This window comes from Cydia fagiglandana, chromosome 13 (genome assembly GCF_963556715.1).
Source record: "Cydia fagiglandana chromosome 13, ilCydFagi1.1, whole genome shotgun sequence".
In the NCBI taxonomy this organism is placed as follows: Eukaryota; Metazoa; Arthropoda; class Insecta; order Lepidoptera; family Tortricidae; genus Cydia; species Cydia fagiglandana.
In genome coordinates, this window is record NC_085944.1 from 11302284 (window position 1) to 11326686 (window position 24403).

A 24403-nucleotide genomic window follows, 5' to 3' on the forward strand; every position below is an offset into this window, starting at 1 on the left:
CGCGCGCCGCGCTGTGCGCCGTGGCAGGAGGCAGCGATCGACGGTCGCGGGCTAGCGGTTAGCGCGGTGCCCTTAAAAATACGCAAAGCGTTTATAAAATTATTATCAATGGTGAATAGTTATTTTACACAGTACACTAATGCAAACTTACCTTCCCTTATTTATTTCTATACTACTATTTTTATACTATTTATTTATTTATATACTAGGGATTGCCCGCGGTTTCGTTTACGTAGAATTCGTTATCGTGTTAAGTATAGAAATAATAGATACATTTGAAAATTATTTTAGGTGCATTGTCATACAGATAACTACCCTTGTTAAAGTATTCTTCAAATTCAATACACAGGTGTCATTTAAATATAATTTTGCGTAATTTGGCGCTTTTAGGTTATAAATGACTAGCGACATATATTTTTTAAGAGCCCTTTAATGTGCACACTAGCGCCACTGCTAAATAATCGTGATTATTTAAATTTAACGACAGGTATTTAAAGATTGGGGCCGCTACGGACTGTATTGTGTATTTAAGTACCTTTTGAATACATCAAACTAGTTTTTATGTTGCTGGATTCGTCAATCTAGGAACTCAAAACAAAAACGGCCGTTTTTACTTTGGACGCATAGATTGACAAATCCAGCAACATAAAAACTAGTATGATGTATTCAAAAGGTACTTAAATACACAATACAGTCCGTAGCGGCTCCCTTTTTTAAATATCTTTCGTGAAATTTAAATAATCACGATTATTTAGCAGTGGCACTAGTGTGCATGTTGAAGGGCTCTTAAGAGCGATCATCTCCGCTAATATTTACTTTATCATAAAATCAATTTCAAACTAACGTTATTCAATATTTATCATTTTAACGTCAATATTACCAACCAACTGATCCAATTTACCTACTGAAACAACTCAAAGTTTGCATCAAATTAAATGCCACTTTTCTTATCCGTTCCGAACAATCAAGAGGGCCTTTATGAGCTGATGTGGTGAAATAGTACATTTCGATGCTAGTGCGGAAGGTATGTCATTACTTCACGAGTACCGAGATATCTTGCCACGAGCCGCAGGCGAGTGGCAAGACTCGGGACGAGTGAAGAATGACATTTCCGCACGTGTATCGAACGACGTTTTTTAATACAGTTGCGAAAAAATAAGAAAAACATTGTTAATCGTACACTAAACAAAAGTGGTAACAGTGACAGCTCGGTTAGACGTCGTCTTTAAGTATATTATATCTATGGGCGTTTGACAGCTATTCCGTTCCATTCAGTCAACTTATTAAGAACGGAATTTTCAATATTGAATATTAAAAAATAAACGTGTTATAATCATGAAGAGGTAAGTAATTAAATATGAAATATGTAATATTTTTCGTATTCTTACATTAACGGTAGGTTTTTATGCTGATTACGACGTTTAAAGGAAACTAATATTAACACTCATCAATAAGTAGTCGTGAATTGGAACAAGTATAAATTTAAAAAAATTGGAAAAGTAAAAAGCACTAGTTCGAGATAACCAACTTTCCGCACGCTAAACAGCTACGTAAAGTAGCACTTTTTGAGCAACTGTATTAAAAATTTTATTTAACCTTCGTCCCTTGAAACCTTCACTACGCTCAAGGTTCAACTTTACGAACCACTCGCTACGCTCGTGGTTCAATTTTAGAATGTTTGAATTTGTGAATGTACTTCCTGCCTCGCACAGCCAAACTGTGGAATGAACTGTCCGATACGACCTTCAAACCTTCAAAGACCTCCATCTTAAAGGTCGGCAACGCACTTGCAACCCTTCTGGTGTTGCGGGTGTCCATGGCCGGCGGTAATCGCTAACCACCAGGTGATCCGTCTGCTCGTTTGCCTCCTATTTAATAAAAAAAAATGTTTCGCTTGTTTGGGTATCAATATTAGCACGAGCGGTTTAAAACAACTTTTCCCCTTGTAAAACAAATAAATAAGGTAGGTGAGGTGCAGGCATATGAGGCCCGGCGGGTAACAAGGCCCAGCATTCAAAAATAGCAGTTGCTCCCTATTATTCCCAATTATTCTGAATTTGTACTTGTTGCTAAGAAGGCCCACTGTCAGTGCAGGTAAAAAGGTCCAGTCCCGGGCCTTATTGAACGTATGAGATGAAATATTAGATTAAAATATTTTAAGATAATTTTCAATATTTTTAATCTCTTATTAATAAGGTCGATTTGAAGAAACTTCTATGAAATTATGACTTATAAATAACACTTGCGCTGCGTGGGCTGTCAAAATTGCTGCAGACTTTTCTTGGTCTAACTCTTATAATTTTTCACTTGCTTTATTGACCTAAAGACGTTTTAAAGAATCAAAAAGTCTAATAACATTGAGGCACTTATACTTTTTAAAGGCAGTGACTATTTACGGGTCTCTATTGTTTCCCAAATAGTTTTAAGTCATAATGTATTGATTGTCAGAATTTTCGTTAGTCATAATTGGTTTTTCTCAGAAACGCGTAACTTTTCAGGATTGCCACAAAACAAACCTAACCTAACCTAACCTATCTATAGCATAACCTTAGGAAAATCAGTTTTATGACTAACTGAATGACTAACGATAATATGTCAAACAATACATTATGACTTAAAACTTTATGGGAAACAAAGGGACCCCACTATTTACAAGTGACTTTTTTTTTGTTAATACATAGGAAGGTATTTACGATAGAAGTGCGAAAAATAGATATTTTGCAACGAGTGACGAATTTTAAAACACGGCCAAAGGGAGTGTTTTAATGTGCTTATTATAGCACCGGTGTCGTAATGTAGCACCAGATGTACTGTAATAATTATGTTAAAATATAATACTTACTGTTACGAATAAATATTTATACTGTAAAAAATTATCACGCCAAACACATTTTCATGTAAATTGTTGCTAAGACGAAACCATAAGACTCGCACTGTCAAAAAGTTGTCAGATCTCTTGTCGAGCCAAGCTTCAATCTCTACAAGCCCTAACTTCACTAACTCTACACCTTAGTCAAAATATGTGGCTTGGCTGTTTCGCTACCGCCACATGGGCATAAGGTGAAAAATTTATTAAATTCATTTTTTTTAGGGTTCCGTACCTCAAAAGGAAAAATACTGAACCCTTATAGGATCACTCGTGTGTCTGGCTGTCCGTCTGTCACAGCCTATTTGCTCCGAAACTACTGCACCAATAAGTTGAAATTTGGTATACACATGTAAGTCTATAACTCAAGGACATACATGTAAAGTAAATAACAGAAATTCAAATAAAGGGGTCACTTTTGAGATGAATGATAAATAGAAGAAAAAAAACTATATCTTGTTATATATCAAATGAAGGGGCTCATTGTGAGAATCTCAGATATATTTTATATCTGAGATTCGCAGATATATTAGAATTTTAAAATAAATAGTTTAGAAGTTATTTAAAATACAAAAAATGACCATTCCCCCTCCCCCCTTATCTCCGAAACTACTGGGTCTAAAATTATGAAAAAAATACACATATTAGCTCTTTTCCTATAGATGACAGGAAAACCTATTAGAAATGTGCAGTCAAGCGTGAGTCGGACTTAAGTACCTAGTTTTCCGATCCCTACGGGATTTTTAATGGCATTTTACACACTTTTCTCTAAAAAAAATATATTGTTAAACATTGTGTAATGTACGGAACCCTTGGAACGCGAGTCCGACTCGCATTTGGGCGGTTTTTGTATTATACTTACATGTTACAATAGTTCTTGTAGAAACGAAACGGCCAAGCCACATACTTTTGGTGTAGAGCTAGTAAAGTTAGAGGGCTTGTAGAGTTAGAAGCTTGGCAAGAGATCTGATAACTTTTTGACTGTGCGAGCCTTATGGTTCCGTTTGGGCAACATTTTACATAAAAATGGTTTTGGTGGGATTTCACTTCTTTTTGTAAGTTGCTTATGACAATCTTCCATCCCCTAATTTAAAGGGTTGGGGTGATTTACTATTAAAAATCCTGAAATAAGTATCTGGGAGCATCTGTTACACGATGTCCTTCTTACTGATTCCCCATATAAACCCTTCACTCCGTAAGGGTAAACTTTGGGGTTGAAATCTGCCTTCACCCCGTAAGGGTAAACTTTGAGGTTGAAATCTATTCTATATCCTTCCCCATACCAATACCTATCTACATACCAAATTTCAAATAAATCGGTTCAGCGATTATTGATTCCCCATACAAAATTAAACCCCCTCTTCGTCCCCTTAGGGATAAAAAAATTCAAGTTTTTGAATTTATTTGTTGTTTGTGTACTAAAACTATCTTACATACCAAATTTCAGCTTCTTAGAGGACTTCAGGAAGTAAACGGTATTGATGATCTTCAAGTGAGTGAGTCAGTGACGAAATCGAAGTTTTTAGATATTAATAAAATCTAAAGTAAAAGAGCTATGCAATTGATATGCTTATAAGTCCGAGAACTTTGTTTATCTGGTATAATCCAACCCCAAGTTATGAGGGTTCCAAAAAACGACAAAGCGCTTCGAGAAAAGGTAGATAGTGCTCTTGCGCTTTGCTCGTCTTGGCGGGGGCATTTCCGTGCCCCCGGATGTTAAAAGATGATACTACTGTAACTAATAAAGATTTATGTTTAGTTACCCACTATTTTCGCGTAAACTAGCCAATTTTTATATCTTTAGTTATTAAGGCCCAAAATAATTATTTTCACTTATTATAAATAAATCCTCCTGATATGAAGTATCAAATATTGTTATTTGTATATACTCTTAAGTTAAAAACAATAAAATCTGTTATTACCTACTGTCAAAATGATTCTTTTTTACGGGATTAAGTAATACACTGCTAGTGTTCAATAAGGCCCATAATAGGACTTTTATAAAAGGTATATATTCCAAGAGTATCGTAATATTTTTATAACTATTTTGGTATAATTAAGAAACTTAAATAAATGAGAAACCTATTTGAGTGAGTTTTTCATACTTCATATCCTGTTCATTAAAAAAAAAAACATTTTAATTTAAGGTGGGCTGTATATAGGCATATACGGCCCACACGGAATATACAATAAGGTAAGTGAGGCCACTTACCTTATTGTATATTCAGGATGTACTTATACCGTCTAATATTGAGCAGTTGGTTTATAATATACAAATAATGATATTGACGTTGAATAGGACAGGACATGACAATAGGAACCAGAAATAGGTATAGTTGGTCAAACCAATTTGCCAGTACATAAAAACAAAAAACTATATTCAACCTTTTCTTTTGGGTGCTAGTACTAGTGTAAGTCAAAGATAGTATGATGATTCTCTTTGTCTATGTTTGAAATGAGACAGTCCTTTGAAAAACTATGTATAGTAAAAAATAGTTGTGAATATCTTATACATTTTTATTACAATATTAGTCAAGATAATGAAATATAGCTGGTCAAGCAAATCTTCTCACTAAAAAAAGGCGCGAAATTCAAATTTTCTATGGGACGATATCCCTTCGCGAATACATTTTTCAAATTTGCCGCCTCTGACAAGATCTGATTGACCAGATGTAGGTATTTTTACGTAAAAAGATATTTTAATTTCACGTAATGTCCGCATCTAATTTATATATGTGCACGGTAAACCAACAAATGAATGATAAGAAAAGACAGACAGTGTTACTGAGCGGGAGGTGGGGCGAGGGGCGAGGTATAGGTAGGCTATGATAGGCTCCCGAGCGCCGCGCCGGCGACGGACGGACCAGCGCGGCGTATCTATGAATTTCGCGCCTTTTTAACTAGATTTTACTATTACAATGCAAGCTACACACAGAAATTTCTTACTTTCCATAATATGGCTGCGTATATTATTTTATAGTAATAGACTTATTTTTACAGACTCTAATTCAATATTAGATATTATAGGACAAAAAACGTATATTAATTCTAAAGCATATATCTTATTCTTCTAATTTTTTAGCTTGCCTATTAACTTTAAAATTTAGATATGTTGTTGTGGATTTATTAAACTTTAATTCAATATCGACAAAATAATAAGCTAATTGTAGTTTGACAAAGAAGCACGTTAAAAAAAATTCTAATAATTTTACATTATAAAGCGTCATACATATTATTAACAATGGAACTTAAACATTGCACTTTAATTCAATATTAAAAAAACATTACTAAAAATATATAAATACCTAATTTATATCTAACGCTCGTTCTAACTTTTCATCGTATACTGCAAATATGCTTAAAAATATGTCCCATATGAGATAAGTATCACTTTTTCAACTTTAGAATTATCAAAACTTTTAGTGCAAAAATCCGGTCCCACTATTGAGCTAGTACACCAATACGTCATGCCATGTGCTTATTTCAGCTCATATTTTGTAAACGGCTTTACATATGTACACAGGCATAAAAAAACAACATGTTTTCTGGATTAAATAAGTAGAATATTATTTCTACAAAAACCGTCAAAAACATTTTCTTTTCTATAACGAATAATAATGAACATTTGCTTAATGATAATGAATGTGGTCGGTTTCTGTTTTGTCAAAACTACGCTTAAGTGGTGTGCAAAAAGTTGTGCAGCGCAACGCTTCGCAGGGCACAAACCTTAAGATGTCTACAGCTATCACGGTTTAATCCGCTAGTTTTAAGTAAACGATTCAGGATTTGGCTTTGCCTTTTCTGCAGACTCCTTTGATGGCTGTTCCCATTTAAAATCTGGGAAGCATCCGCAGATCAGGATCGCAATTAAATTACAGCTGTTTTCCTACTGTAGGCTACGGCTGGGTATTCAGAATCAGAATCAAATATTTTATTCGTGATAAAATTAAAACTAAAATTACACACAAAAGTATAGCTATAAACTACAAGTGTGCATGAAATAAGCTAAAGTTTAACACGAAATGGTCGAGACCTCAGCATAATACTGATCCGAATGTCAGCAAAGTACCATCACGCTCCGCGATTGATGCGCCATTTAGGGTCCTAGGTAAATTGGTTGTTCAATACTTACGCTATAGAATTCTATATGAAGAAAGAATCCTAAATGGCATAACAATCCCGTGTGGTGACTGTACATACGGTATGGTATGGTTACTTCATATAATTATGTATAGCGTGTTTTTTGTACAACCAGGTATTAAAGGAAGTTGTTAGAACACAATGTAATGTAAACCGATCCAATTTGTCTACGTATCAATCATACTTTTAAAACATATCTACGACGCAATAAAAAAGGAGCTTAATCCCAAATACGGGTTGAAGATTAAGTACTCTACAAAAAGTACCTATCTACGAATACTTATATTATATTTTCCGACCGACCCAAAACCAGAAAAAAACTGTGCCGAATAACAAATTAAAATTACACAGCCGAAAAAATGTTCCTTTGGCTTTGTTCTTGAAAGGTTGGAAAACTCACTAACTTCAAAGCCGTTAATTTTAATTACTTATCTTTTAAGGCACTTCACACCCATTAGTCAATTTCATTTGGAGGCTAATCTTTTCAGTCTACCTATAAGTCCTCTAATAAAAAAGAATTGTTTTTAGGTGTCAGTAGGTACAGTTTGTTTTTTTAGCATTAGAAAGAACTTGAAAGAAGGTAAGCGATCTTGACATGTCTTTTAATTGAACACATCAAGATTGTTTACCTTATTTCTAATGCTAAAAAAAACGAACTATAGGACAAGGGCAGCTTTATTGAATAAGCAGAAATAGTGCATGTCCGCGATGAATGATTACTCAAATATGAAAAGGAGACGGAGACAAAAGGAAACCTCCATCGCAAAGTAATGAATGTCATCAAAGAGAAAGGAGTAGTGTTTCTGTGACGTCGCATAAGACTCGTCATCCATCACGGCTGGGGTGCAAATAAGAAACAAGTACAAATCCGAACAAGAGGCCGTGTAGTTCCATTTCTTTAAGAATCCAACGCACGTGCAAACCAGTGTAACTGTGTTCCGAAACAACTTTGCGTAACGGGAGAATACGTTTAGGCTGGTTCGTGTCAAATGTCTCACTCGGTAAGCGGTTGAAGTAATTCCCCAGCACGTACCGAGGGAAAGAAAGCGGGAAAGTGAGGTGGGTATCTCGGGGTGAGGGGAGCGGTCATCGATCGAGCGTCGGGCCGGGAGTCGCGGCATCAGCTGTTAGCGCCCCGCCGCTCTTGAGCCCGACGTCTCCGAAAAGGGTGTCTGTCTCACGTAAAGTGATCCTCATTTAACACTTCAACAAAGTTTACAATGATGTGATAACTGCATTTGCGTTCACTCGAGCTTACTGCAGCTTCCTGAAATATTATTTATTTAATTTTATAGGACTTCGTTTCAGAACAGATGGTTTATTGGTGATACATTGGGTTGTTAATAAAGAGCAATCACAATATAGAATCGACCGGAAACGTGTGTCAGCGAGAGGGATTTCATTCATTGGATTATAAAGGAACCGTCCACGTGCAGACTTCCTGGCAAATGGGAAGGGTCACTCGGAGCGACAAATAAAGTCTGGATTACGCTATGATTTATGTTATGAAACTACTATTGGGTTAGCGTATATTTCTAGTCTATTTCAATTGGGGATACCTACTTATCTTCTTATTCTCATAGACATATATCCTCAATTGACAGGTATGCATCAAATCGAACGTATCGTGTGAACTTTTAGAAAGTGATCGTGGTAAATGGGTTTTAACCTGAAGAAGCATTATTGTTGTAACTTCCAAGAAAAACATGAACAATGGATATCGCGAGTAATGTATCCGTACGTATACTTACGAACTTATGTACCAAGTTTATTCGAAATATCTTCCAGAAATTCAATTCAGTCGGTAACCCCGTGCTTTGAATGCAAGGCTCGATTCAACTCACTTTGAACTATTTTTTTTTCTTCTGATATTTTCTTTAAAATTGCCTACCTTTCGGATTCGGATTCGGATATTAGCCGAATATCGACTATTTTTTAGCACAAAATCAAATGTACTAAAACCATCTGTCATCTCAAACTACATACATATAAATATAAGTATCACTGTTGAACCTTTATCTACTGGTAAGCTTAGGAACACTTTTAGGTGCTGATAAATTCTCATTACCTACCATTTCTTCTATTTCCCGCTTTCTCATCACCATCACAAAACAGATAAGTACAGAAGTCAATCACATGTATGTACTTTACTTTTCATACCTACGCTCGGCGGTCGCTCTAGGGTTGCGATTGACGTAAAGTAGCACTTTTTGAGCAACTGTATTAAAAAATATCTTGCGATGATTTCGAGATTGGCGAAATGCACGATTATTATATTTTAAACTGTAATAATTCGCATTATCATGTACAATGTAATAAATTCGCATACGCATTCTCTCTGAAACCACTGGTAGCTTAAAAAACGACAATTCACCGGTTAATGTTGAATTTAAACAACCGTCCACTGTACAGTTATAATAACTTTTTGTTTTGTTTCTCCATTATTGCACAAAAAAAGTTCAGAGACGCGTGTCTTAAGCGGATGGCACTCGCGCTCGCACTGGTCCCAACTGGTCCGAGATATCGTGTCCGTGAGCGGTGTCTATGTGTGCGTTGCTCGAGCGCGCTTTGTATGTTGATTGATTTCTGTACCTATCTCTTTTGTGTCACCATGCTGCTCACGTGCTAGGTGAACTTGTATGAAACGTATATTTACTCCGCGACTAATAGAACACTACGGTTACAACAACTTAGAAAAAAGCTTATTAAGTTATATACCGTGTTTATGTTCTCATTACCATCACAGCTTGTTAGTTACCGCTTGTAATTACCATGCTGCTCACAACAGGCTCGTTGAACTTCCATGTTCCAAGTTACCTACTACTAGCACTATTAGCAGTTCGTAAATCCGAGCGGAATGAAGCGCTTTTGAATTTTATGAGAATACATTAACCTAGAAAAATGGGGCTCGGCCCGCCAACCTGCAGAATTTGCATCAATAATGGAACAAAGCACGGAATATTCAATGCTTGATTTGAACTTCAAATGAAGTCAGACTTTTGGTTGTACCCCTCATTAACATTTGATGGATTTAAAGGGATAGGTAATGGAAACAAATTGGCCGTTTAAAGAGTGTTGTTTTCATTGTGTATTTAAATTCAGTTATATATTTGGTGAATCATTTTATAACATAATCGGAACACAAATTATTAAAAAATCTGAACAGCCTTCACAGTGCCATAGGAGGGTATTATATTGGACAGATGTCCAATAACATGGTCCAATGTCATTGCGTCTCATTCTCTCATTAAGCAAAATGTGACATAAAATACACATCTGACTGTCACCGAAGAAACCATCTAAAAGCAAGAAACGCGATGCGTCTCATCATAAGAGTATCAGGCGTTCGAAACGCGATGTGTAAAAACCGATATTTCGCGTAGGTATCTGTGATAAACTTCTTTTTATCAAGACCCATCTAAATGAATAATTATTAGGTACTATACAATGTGGAAATATAAGTCGGGCCCTGGAGGGAAACTTCCTTAAATTCTTAAGCTGGCTCATTTTACTTAAAGGAGACATTCCTTTATTTTTAAAAAGAAACAAAACTGCATTCAAAGATTTAGTAAAACTCACTTGCCTCGCTGGGACTCGAACCACTTAAAATTTCCAAAAAATAAAAACTCGCAATTTTATTCTACTAGTCGGTACAGTTCATGATAACATTTCTCCAAAAAACATTAGGTCTTATACTCGTCTGTCGTACAAAATATCCATAACATTTAATATTTAGTACGCAAGATTTTTTTTAGACAAGCCAAATTCAAGAAAAAAAGAAAAATACTTTGAATGCAGTTTTGTTTCTTTTTAAAAATAAAGGAATGTCTCCTTTAAGTAAAATGAGCCAGCTTGAGGATTTAAAGTAGTTTCCCTCCGGGGCCCGACTTATCTTTCCACCCTGTATACGTAGGTTCGATCGATACATGTGTTTATTTGAAGCCTCTAACATCAATTTAATATATTTCAACATCAAAAGATTCAAAAGCTTGCCTAATATCCAATATCCGCTTTGTAATTGGACCTGCGAAACAAATTGGATCATGTGTACCAAAACGTAGAGGGCCGAAACAAAGTAAAATTATACGCAGTAGTCCCTCTCTCCTATAATAGTTTTAAGGATAATTGCCATACCCTACCAGGGTGCCATGCGATCCTTTTCCATTGTACCTAACATCTATTGTGTTGTACCAAGGTTTGCAATAAATGATATCATAATATACAGGTTACGTCCTGAGCTACTATACTTTGGTGCTGTCCGACTTTTTCTCCTCCACTTCTTCCGAGCATTCAATCTTCAAATAAAGAATATAGATAAACACAAGCCGTATTGAAGTTAGCTTATTGGGACTAGATCGTTTTGTGTAAAATCGAATCGAAATCGGAACACTCTAGAGTGGCAGTTAAAAGACCTGTCATAGTGTCATATACTACATCCAATGTTTGAACGTGGAACGTGAATATTTGAATATAAAGTCTTACTGCCTTTATTCTTTATACTGTTTGACCTTTAGATCGATCGGCTTCACATGAAAGCGAATATTAGACGTACTTTTATGTATTTTTTATTTTTATTTAAAAAACCAAATATTTATATGCTGATGCTGACGGTTTGATGTATCTATTAGAAGAACTTAGAGATGGGCGCCGGCGGGTAAATACCGGGAAAATACCCAAAACTACCCAATCTACCCGATATTTACCCGTATCTACCCAAATTGTTGGGTATTTAAAATTTGTTCGTATAATTGAAGAAATTCATTATATAACTAAGATATATCAATATTATTATCATATAAATATGAAAATAAGTTAAAATAAAGTATGCAAATCACAATCTCACAACTTTTTTGTACACAATAAAATTTTTTTCGACGAGTGCATTTAGTTCACTGATTTGTGGTGTAGGAATATTAATTTAATTAAGCTATTTTATACCGTAGTATTTACATTCTTTGTTAATTTGTGTATAACTATTTTATCTACATATATATATATATATTTATTTCGTTAATTTTATTTTATTTTATACCTATATCTACTATTTTTTTGTTGTTGTCATATTTTGGTTTTGATATTTCTACATTTTATTTTATTTATTGTTTAATACAGTAATTTTTTCGTTAGGTATATGGCCAAATTTGATTTACTGAAACCAGTTTGGATTAAATATTGTATCTAGATTGTTTGATCTCAACCAGATCCCGAAAATGAGGATTCGAGAGCCAAATTAATCCACCACTTTACCGAAAACTTGCCAGAAATCAGCACTGACGAAATCGAGATGGCCCTCAGACAGCTTAAAAATGGAAGAGCCCCAGGCGAGGACGGCGTTACAACTGAGCTTCTGAAAGCGGGAGGCAAACCTGCACTAAAGGAGTTCCAGAACATTTTTAACGCCGTTCTCTTCGATCTCCAGAGGTATGGAGTAGGAGTGTTGTCGTGCTGTTCTTTAAAAAGGGAAATAAGGCCCTATTGAAGAACTACCGGCCCATTTCGCTCCTAAGCCACATCTACAAACTGTTTTCGAGGGTCATAACGAACCGCCTAGCACGAAGACACGGCGAATTTCAGCCACCGGAGCAGGCCGGATTTCGAGGAGAATACGGCACCATAGACCACATCTTCACAGTGCGGCAGATTATACAGAAGACTGAAGAGTATAACCGGCCCCTGTGCTTAGCATTTGTGGACTATGAGAAAGCCTTTGACTCCATTGAAGTCTGGGCTGTTCTGGATTCCCTGCAGCGATGCCAAGTCGACTGGCATCCTGGCATGATATATCCAAGTGTTGAGATGTCTGTACAACGCAGCTACCATAGCCGTCCAAGTCAAAAACCAGCAGACTAAGCCTATCCCCATGCATCGTGGTGTGAGAGAAGGGGATGTGATTTCCCCCAAATTGTTCACAAATGCATTGGAGGATATGTTTAAAACGCTCGACTGGAAGGAACATGGTATTAACATTAATGGCGAATACATCTCACACTTGCGATTTGCGGACGACATCGTCTTCATAGCTGAGACGTTGCAGGATTTAGAGCATATGCTGACCGGTCTAGCTGATTCTTCTCAACGCATAGGTCTCCGGATGAATTTGGACAACATGAAAGTTATGTTCAACGAATGTGTTGCTCCGGAACCTATTGCAGTACAAGGGGCTGTTCTCGAGGTTGTTCAAGAATACGTCTACCTACCTCGGGCAAATACTGCAGTTAGGAAGGAACAACTACGAGAAAGAGTCGAATAGAAGGATACAGTTGGTCTGGGCAGCATATGGGAAGCTGCGTCGAGTCTTCACGTCGTCAATCCCACAGAGTCTGAAGACAAAAGTCTTCAATCAGTGCGTCCTACTCGTGATGGACGTCCGGAGCCGAAACGTGGACACTCACGGTAGGACCGGTCCATAAATTCAAAGTCACTCAGCGAGCTATGGAAAGGGCTATACTCGGGAGTCTCTCTGAGGGATCGTATTCGAAATGAAGTCATCCGTCAGAGAACTAAAGTCGTCGACATAGTCCACCGGATTAGCAAGCTGAAGTGGCAGTGGGCCGGACATATTAGCCGTAGAACCGATAACCGTTGGGGTAGACGAGTTCTCGAATGGAGACCACGCATCGGCAAACGTAGAGTAGGACGCCCTCAGTCTTCGCAAGGCGGCTGGCAAGAGCTGGATCAAAGTTGCCGCAAATCGTGCTCCATTGAGCCACATTGCGTGCAACACACACGCATTGCGTGGGACGTAGGCCTCTCCTATTGCACGCCATTGCGTGCAATAGGAGAGGCCTACGTCCAACAGTGGACGAGAGTAGGCTGATGATGATGATGAGATTGTTTGAAAACACAATATGACCCAGTAGGTGGCACTGCTATCGGTATATATATAGCCAATAGTGTTTTTAAACAATCCAGGTACCGGTTGAAATATACTTACACAAAATTTCATCCAAATCGGTTTCAGTAAATAAAATTAGGCGATAAACCGACAGCAGCGCCACCTACCAGGTCCAATAGAGTTTTCAAACAATCCAGGTACCAGTTGAAATATATACTCAAAATTTCATCCAAATCGGTTTCAGTAAATAAAATTAGGTGATAAACCGACAGCAGCGCCACCTACCGGGTCCAATAGAGTTTTCAAACAATCCAGGTACCGGTTGAAATATATACTTAAAATTTCATCCAAATCGGTTTCAGTAAATAAAATTAGGTGATATACCGACAGCAGCGCCACCTACCGGGTCCAATAGTTTTTTTAAAGAATCCAGATACCCGTTGAAATATACATATACATATATATAATAGTCATATACACAAAATTTCACCCTAATCGGTTTCAGTAAATCGAATTTGGCTATATACCTATAGCAGCGCCACCTACCGGGTTTAATTGTTAACACACACACATACATACACACACACACACACACATATACATATGAGATTAAATCTCATCCTAATCGTTCCAGCCGTTTATGGGAGGAGTAGAGTGACAAACACACGTATTGTAGAACGTATGTATTAAGATATTAAACATTTGTCAATTTTTTTAGTCAATACAAATATTTATACGTTTTATAGAACTACATGAGTATCAAAAAAACTGTTATTTACATTATCTCAATTCAATTTATTACTCCGTTTCCAACTTTTATTTATACCCACTTATTTGGGTAGAAAAGGTAAATACCGGGTAGATTGGGTAAATACCCGATAAATACCCGATATCTACCCCGGGTATTTACCCGCCGCCCATCTCTAGAAGAACTACACATTTATTAAACCTAATGTTGTGCTTTGTGGCAATACCGAACATCGAACGACTTTGATGAATAGAATAGAAACTAATATTAATGACAGTGATGATATATTAAGTTTATTATACATATATTTATCACTGGGCATTTACATTTTTTTTACTCTTCAGAATAAACCGTATTTTAAGCTACATTCCGAAGCACCTGACTTACTATTGTATAAAAACAGTAGTATATCATAGCAATAATAATCCCTACAAAAAGTAGGTAGACACTTTGCCGACATACAGTAAGGATTCGGCCTTAGTTAAAAAAAGTAAATCGGAAAGAACTTCAAAGAGTACCTAACTATGTAGCATTATTTTTATGACAGTCTGAAAAATGATACTGTTTTGACATGTCAGACAACAGTCCGTTAAGACTAACAACTTCAGAGTAAGCCAAGGAAATAGACATAAGTACATATTGCAAAAAAACAATAGAAGTACTAAAGAATAGAGATCACAATAGATAAAACAACACAAAGCCAGAAATAAACAAAGCTTCTTCATGAAGCTTGGAAAAATCCAATTCCGCCTCAGCCATAGCCGCAGTGGCTTGAAACAGTTGAAACAATGTCAGGAGTTATACTACAATCGCTTTGGAAGTGAAGGAAGGAGAGTCGAACCTTCAGAAAATCCTAGAGCAGTGTTGACTGTAGGTGCTGTGCGCGATATGGGATAGGTACTTAGGTACTTACATGACACATTAGTTATTTTTCATTTGATAGATGTCTAATAACGATTTGAATGTTACGTAGAATTTTTTTAATTTTAGTGGGCCCACCACTAAAATATTTTTTTTTTACGTCAAGCGCGATCATCGGTTTTAGTTTTCCGCGTAGCTAATAGTTATAAGACCGTTTTCCGTTTATGTGTGGCTGCTAATAAAGCATTTAATGGAGTTGGCAAGGACTAAAGCATTTAAAAAACTCAAATCAGTTTTACGATGTACACTTTAAACTAAAAAGTCTAGCCAAATATGCTGAGTGGTGAGTTGGAATTATTTTCGAATCTTAACTCAATTACTTCAATCTAAACATGAGCGATAAAAACCGTTGCTATCCAGACTGGCTTCTTGAATTTCGTCATACTAATAAATTTACGAACCATATATTTTATGATTTTACGAACATAAAGATTGTAAAGTCGTCTCTAGAGAGGCTTTGTCTTTATCACGTTTCAAAGCTACGATATTTTAACATGAGCAACTCGATTGCGTCCTAATTGGTTCCATGCTTGTAACACTCGATTGTCTCGACTCGATTCCAGCAAATCTCGTTCCTCTAGGTTTCGAGTACACACCAATACAGACTCGAATGATCATTCGACTCAAGCTCAGAGCTCAATGGGAATACTCGGCCTGCACTTCTCTAAGGCGGCAACCGCAACATTAAATTCAAGTTAGTGCGCTCTAAATCTCAGTAAATAATAGCGAGTACATTTGGGTCACACTACCCAGGAACACAAAGGTAAGTCGGAATAGGCACAAACTCCAACGGTAAGCTACCCTCGGGAAACTTTCGTGTATTGCAACTTCCTACAATGACATGCTCGCTGCCGTAATCACAGACATGTGGAATGCTAGATGTCGCAAATGTACCTGCTCGTAAGAGAACATGCTCAATGATCATTGGTTGAACGAACAATAACATTTTCCGACCCTTTAATAGTACATTACTACAGAGGCCGGGACGAAAGGGGTTGCCGGCCGAAGACATATAGACGGCCGAGCGAAGCGAGGCCGGATAGGTCTGAGCGCGGGCAACCCCATTTCCCGCCGAGGTATGTATAGTGCTTTTCTCAAACATGCAATGAAATAAATAAAATAAAAAATCCACGAAACCCAAGTTTTATATAGAAAAAACTAAAAGTAAACTACACCCAAAATATAACCAACACGTACCTATAATCATTATCACGCGTATGTTTTACACGAGTCGTGTATTTTTACTACCCGTATATTTTCATGTATCTTTGATTTTTTCGCCTTGTATCCGTCTGACTGTCGTTTTCGTCACATAAGTTTACATAGTCTTTCATGTTGATATCATGTTTCACATACATCGTTGCTTTATGCATCGAGTAAATAAGTATAATTTCCACAGTGTTCGCGAATTTGTAGTTACATTCATTTAAAATATGCCACAAAACTGTTTCTAATAAACTGTACGCCGTTCTTCTTAGTTTCTCAAATAATAAAATTGCCATAACCAACCATATACATACTTCGTCTTTGACTTGGCGGCAGAGGCAGCAAGTTATTTAAAATAAATTTTGCTTACGCTGCCAATTCCAACACCTACGATTACAATTAATATTAATTTCATTATTTCGTCGGAACTCATATTAAAGTAAAAAATCAACAACGCACCATAAATCCAATAAAACAGAATGACAATTTTTCAACTTTGCCTCCATAACAATTTAAAAAAAATAACTACGCGTGTTTGAGTAGACCTCTTTACCGTTAACGTTTAGATGAAATATTTTAAATGTTTTTATTTGTGTAGTTAAATTTATAATTTAAAATTATGGAATTTGGTTAATAATGTAAGTATTATTTATTAAATTCATGTTGATTGTATACAAATAAAACGGCAAATTATAGCTAACATTGATTTTAGTTTTTTTTTTATAGGCGTAGTGGCAGAGTGTCATTACGAACCATAAAGCAAATACTGCCTCTAGTTTTTTTTAATGGATGAATGCCACGGTGCTGTGTCACAAATATCTGTGAAATGAAAATTAAAAAAGAGGACTTTGCCGGCCTAGGCCTGCAAGATTTGTATGAAATTCCATTAACGACCTTTTGTCCCAGCCGCACCTGAAACGTCATACTTCGCAGCCTATTATAAGGAACATAACATCAATATTTCATTGCATGTTTGAGAAAAAAATATATCTTATGTTAGAACCTACTGAACTGACTGAACAATGAACATGGCTGTTTATACAATGAGGTTGGCCATGGCCAGTAAAGGTCCTCTCAATCTTTGCACCTCTTAGCCGGCCAAAAAATCACATGCAATATGCAAGGCCCTATATCTGCTCAGTGTTGCCCTATAAGGAATAGAATTACAAGGAAGGTTTTGTGCGGTACATGTAACGTATTTTGAATACTTGTCTGTACCCTGTACCAGCTGAACATTCGATATAACAATGTCATTATTTCTCTGCTTCACCTACTTTGCAGACTGACTGTATTTTCTTTTGTGAAAATCACAATAGCCGATTCAAGGCGTATATGTTTTAACGAAGAGGCAGAATGCTTTTCTCGCATGTTAGTATTGCTAGTACTTAAAGCCACAGACACAGGTATAGGTTTGTTGAGGCAACGTAGGAAATTAATTAAAGTTATTAAGACCACAATGAATTCAATAGAATAGAGAACCACTAAAGTTAATTAAGAAGACTGTTGAAAGTTATCCAAGCACCCATCCAAAAATAGAGTTTGTGACCTCATTATGTCTAAACAAATCAAACATAAATAAATAAATAATAATACTCGTACTCAAGAGTCTCAAGACTGCTAAAATCCCGGATGGTTTACTTACGAGAACTTCCGTACATCCGTACCTTGTTGAATTAATTACACGATGATTTTAGATCTGATGGCGATTGTACACTAATTTTACTGTACTCAAGTACCTTGTGGTTTGTGGTCAAGCTCCTCACATTTCCCGTCTAACAATAATAATTTTCAAGACGGAAGAAACGCGGTATGCCGACTGAGACCCTCGTTGACACTTAATAAACGAAAATCCATTAAGTGGCTGTTAACGGAACTGAGTAAAGTGGCCCGCCGGCTATAATGCTCGGAGTACCACAAGGTATAATTTTGGCGCCTTTTGTCTTCTATGTGTAGCTAAACGACCTATTAAACCAATGTGAGATAGATTTATTGCTGATGATACGGTGATGATATGTCTAATTTTAAAAATAGGAAACAGAACGATAACAGCCATAGCAATGTGTCAATCAGTTGCCAATGACACGTCGAAGGAAGTGCTAGTATGTTTCCCAGCAAAAAATTTAAGCAGTTCTTAACGCCAAATTGTAATTGCTACAAAATTAAATGATCAGTTTAGGGTCGGTTGCACCAAACTGTTCGTATCGTTAAAGAGTTCGCAAAATTTTTATGTATGGAAAGTTTCATAGTAAAGTGCCGGGGCGCGCCGGCTGACGTTGATCAGTCTGTCAAACGTGGTAGGTGCAACTGGCCCTTAGTGTGGCACCTGGGCTATCTGGTTGGCCGGCATCGCTTCCTGGTCGGTCGCGAACTGGGGCGGCGGCGGCAGCACCGGCGGAAGGGCGCGCGGGTTGGAGCGGAGCCCGCCCGGGCCTGCGGCCGCGCGCCCCTGCATGAAGCGCTACCGACCCGCCACTCCGCTACACCCAACAGGTCAGCTCAACACATTACACAACCACTTGCTAATCACAACACTTGGACACAACTGTTCGGGGTTTATGCGTCAATCACAGAAATCAAGCTGACAATCTATAAATAAGTGGATTGTTACAGTATGGTCTACGCGGCGCCCAGCTTAATAACGCTTCTAATCAAACACTAAAGTCTGTGCGGAAAATGTATTAGATCTCATATATTTCACGACTCCTCTTTCCTGACAGACTCTAGTTAAATTAATATCAAGGATCAGGATGGAAAGGTCTGATATAGCAATGCGATTGAAACAATCAGTAATCGAGTATCGGACAAAGGTAGAGATGGAGACGAGGAAAAAGGAGTGCCTAATAGAACTCATTCTTACAGACCCGTCTAACCTAAGGCGGCGCATAGTAATTTAGTGATGCCTGTAATGTTACTTATGTTTGACAAATACGTAATTTGTCCCGTAGGATACGGAATACGGATTTCGGAGTAGCGAGGGATAGCTTATGTTTCACGCTACGCCACCAATGTCTAAGCGATTACAGTTAAGCACATATTGGTCCTAAGCTAGACGCCTTACGGCATCTGTAATTGCGAGCTTATGTGCCTACAGTTTGCACAAACAATATTGAGCGAAGCGATCATCGTTAAGCAGCATCGGCAGCCGCCATCCAATACAAAGAGCTACGTCTATGTTCCCATATTTACAAGACGTAACAATAAAACTGCCGGGTTTCAAAAAATCTGCTTCAAAACAAGAACAAAATATATCAAAGCAAAGTTTAGTCTTCTGATCGAATATCCAATAAAGCTATTTACTTCTAAATTCAAAGCCATAATTTAGGATTATGCTAAACGAAAGGGACAATAAAGTCCATTAGTATCTTCCGTATCACAGCCGAAGTGGCCCACGAAAGCCATTGAGCGATAGAACTTAATTTGTCACTGTCGATTGAGCGAGGCACAACAGAAAAATGCGGCCTGGGTTAAGTAAATCACTGATTGAAAGGTGATTGATGATACCAATAAAAAGAAAGCCCAGGAAGCTTTGAAAACATTGCTAATAGATGTTGACACCGGTGCAGTAGGTTTTATGTCGACGACCCTATTGAAGTTTAATGGTTTGACATTTTTATCAAAACATTTGATTTCGATCCTTAATTCTTTAGATATAGATGCGATGTTTTTAAACATATTTTGTGTACAAGTTACTTCTTTATTCACACGAGCTATTAATCATCGCGCATTTACTTCAATTATAGTAAAACTATTATAAGTTATAGGTTGTACATTTTCTATCTTCATTTTCCAAATATGTATGTGAAACACACATATTTCTCCCTCTACTCGTTACACGCATATTTCTGTTAAATTGAGAGCCATGCTAATTATTTTTTTATAAGTTACAAGGCAATAAATAAGTCCTACAAATAAGTGGCATTTTTTTGCCGGTTAGGCGTATAGATTTATGGTAGAGCAGAAGTAAGTACTGTCACGTACTGTGATAAACATGTGTACCATACTCGGAGTAATTAACAATGGAGCCGCCATTAACAGGCGTTCCCCTCTGTCGAAAATAGGCGGCCAATGGTCAACCACATGTCAACCATATGTATGGACTGACGTTTATCTGACATGACGTACCTATACATTTGATGTGCCCCTCCCCCGCAAAAAACGGCAGACTATTTTGTACCGAAAATTTTAGACATGGCGTCTCCGTTGTTAATTACTCCGTGGTACCATATTTTCACTTTAATCCAAAGCCACAGAGTAAAAAAGTGTATGAGTTGGACCGTACCGTAACTGTATACAGGTTAAATTACTGGCAGCTTAGCCACCCTTTCCGCACGACTTTCCTAGAAATTTAGGTCACAGAAAGGAGCACACGTGTTGTGGGGGAAGGCTGGCCACCGAATGAGGTCGCCCGTGGCGTCACAGCGCCGCAGCGCTGGACAAAAATTACCCTAGCGATACCAATATTGGAATAAAACACGAACGTGCTATGAAAAAATACGAATGTCGTGACGAAAAGACTTAACGTTGATAGAGTTGCGTTGCCAAAATGTTGTAGGAGCAATATAGGCGTTTTTTTAATTTTCATGGCTATTATTTCAGTTGCGACGAATTGTGTCGTGCTAATGTTTTACTTTGTTTTTTATGTTATTGTTTTTTGTATGTCTGTTAAGCACGCTAGCTTGTAAGGTTGTATGCTATGTAAGCCTGTAAGGTTAACTGGAAGTGATTCCTTATAAAATCTGTTTCGACCTGCTTCGTTTATATATACTTAATAGATAATATATTTCAATAAAAGAACCATCCGCTCGGTAGTCAGCTCAGCTATTAAGTAAACAAACGATTTAACTATTCTAAGCATTCATTTGTTTGAACTGATACAATTAAACGATTTCTTTAAGCAAACTGTTTACATAGTAGCGTTTATGTATGCAGCGCGCTTCCGAACATCCGGACGATGCTCGTACCAACAATATACTTTAACGTCTACATTTGTTCACGTAAAAATTTCTTCGATCGTTGTTGGTCTGGGCGATTCGAGCTTTTTGGAGAATGGAGCTAAAGATTTCTGTAAAATTGAAGTGTACAGATAAATTAATAGTAATTTGTGATGGATATTTGATTTTTATACTTATTTCAAGTCGCGAGTGTGTCATGAATTCATGATAGATGAAGATGAGCAAACTGCGAGCCGCATGCGTCTCAATCGGGGTACATTAAGCGACTCTTTAAATACTCTAGTAGTACTTTTTGTAGTAACAACTTTTTTGTACTTAACACAACACAGGTTCATATAAAATTTACATAAATTGAGGTTCAAAGGCGAACTTAATCTTTATTGCACATAAAATTATAAGTACAAATGGAAGACTTAACCTTAAGGCATTTTCTACCATCTACCAGTTAACCACGCTCAATATTTTTGGCCCTTTGAAACTTAAGAACCCGTGGACTTTTACTATACTCCATAATATATCTTTAGGGATTTAAATAAAAGTAAACAAACAATTTGTACATTTTCGGGTAGTTGTAACATTTATTGGTTAACCAACCAAATACAAAAGCGCCTGGATCTGCCACTGAACGACCTGACTTTAACCGACATTATTTGATCATGTAATGTTTTCATCTACCCTCAACTGACTTCAGGAGCCATTTGAGGGTAGATTTTGTTTACTTTTATTTAAATATCTAAAGATACAGACTATAATTCCAGCTGTAGCTGGCACTTTCTCTTAAAAACGTTGGCTGACCCATTAGATAGACTACCAATCGGTGGTCACCATGCAGATGCAGTCGCATCGAGAATGCATCACTGAATCGAACAAAATGTCTAAGAAGTATGCTCGTACTCGACGACTTCCTTAGACTTATTTTATGTTGATAGAAAAGCTCTGCGTAAGATTGATTCACAAAAGCTGACACATAATTTCTATGCACGTTATTGGACGTATTGAATCTACCGCCAGCTCGTAGGCATTACGTGGGAAAGTAATATAACAAATACGGAGAACATGAGAAGAAAGCTTCAAACAGTTTGAATGACGCGTGGCATGACTGCCGGCGATAATATTTTTGTACGTATAAGCACTGTCTTGGAACGTCCGTCGATGAAAGTGAAACGATGCCGTCTCACGTGTATAAGTCGTTTCGCTTTCTTTGCTTATGAACGCTATCAGGTAACTGTATTAACTTTACTGTTCATTATTGAGGTATCGTCGTAACCACCGGGCTTATTCGAATACTTAGTATATTTATGCTCCAAAACTGATACTTTTAAACTGCTACAATACTTGGATGTAACAAAAGTTTTGATGCACAGTTATAAGAACCTGTGTGCCCCATAATTTTCAGAGTCAAATTCTGTGGGAAAAATATATGTAGCCCCAGTGCCACCCAGTTTCCCACGTACAGGAAAAGTTACCATTGTCAATATTTATTCAGAAAGAAAGGGTAAATAATAATGTGAAATTATCATATTACCTACAGATACGTCTCTTATTAATGCCGTTGTAGTTTTTTTTCTTTTACCTAAAAAACAGCAATTTCCTCGAGTACCTTATACCTTTAAAATATTTATAGACAAAGAAATAGCGAAACCCTGCTTTATTAGAATCGTTCCAGGACTCTTAGCAAAGCTAATGTTAAAGTTTTAGTTACATTCAAGTTACATCTACATAATTAGGATTGTTCATTTTTTTTCAAATGTTCTATTTCGAAAACCATTTCGAGATATAAGGTTTTTAAACAGTTTCCGACATTTGCTGCGATATAATAATTGAGGATTGAAGATATTTCAACAAATATCCTTATGACCTTAGTTTGACCTTCTCCTGAGCTGAATGTAAAGTCATTGCATAATAAAAGTTATCGAACCATAGTAAATAAATCCGTCACTCACGTATTGTCAAAGTTATCATTGTCAACGATTGTCATAACATTTTTCAGTTAAACCGCTGCGCTTGTTTGTTACAATTTGATTTATAATTAATACCTAAACAGTAGATTTCATTGCTTAATAATATATCAAAAACCTTGTTCCTATGTGTGGGAATGATTCACAAAAATAATAGTTCGAATCCACGAAGACCTACGACGTGAAAGATGGTGCCGTGAATTAAACTTGGAATACCTACCTACTTCACGTGTTACACACAGTATTGCTGTGAGAATCACGTCGATGTAAGTATAAAATTAATATTAATTTACTACAATTAAGTATTTAAAAGCTCACTTTATTGGTAGGGTCGTGGTATCTATTTATTTTCTGTGGTAATGTAGCCAGAGTATCTAAAGGCAAACCGTTAAACAGAGATGGTGCCTACTAGAAAGAAGGAATATACAAGAATACATAGCCATACTCAAAATTCAGCCTGAAACTGCTTTAAAAAGATATAATTTCCAATTTCCAGGTACATGTTGCAGTTCAAGCTGCTGATATCATGGTGGACAAGACTTAATAAAGAGTTGTGAATAATAAAACATGTTTTTGTTTACCTACTTTTTTATTAATTTGGGAAATATGTTATATATGTTTCCAAAAAAAATAGTAAGTAACTTTACATTAAATGTATGTTTATCATGTTCTGCACGAGCATCTGACAATGATGGCTTCTTGTTGACCGTCCAGAAGAGAAGTGTATGGTTTGTTATTTACTCTGTTCCCAGGCATTATTTACGGTCGTAAAGTATT

The 24403-nt window shown here is 36.9% G+C and overlaps 1 protein-coding gene across 1 annotated transcript in view; it reads right to left on the reverse strand.

The window, feature by feature from the left end:
• Positions 1-20693, reverse strand: part of LOC134669885 (transmembrane protein 47) — a 40625-nt gene extending 19932 nt beyond the window's left edge. The window contains exon 1 of the mRNA XM_063527502.1: positions 19040-20693. Within this exon, the coding sequence (XP_063383572.1) occupies positions 19040-19168 (129 nt within the window). The 5' untranslated portion in view covers positions 19169-20693. The remainder of the gene's footprint in view (positions 1-19039) is intronic.
• Positions 20694-24403: the final 3710 nt, after the last annotated feature.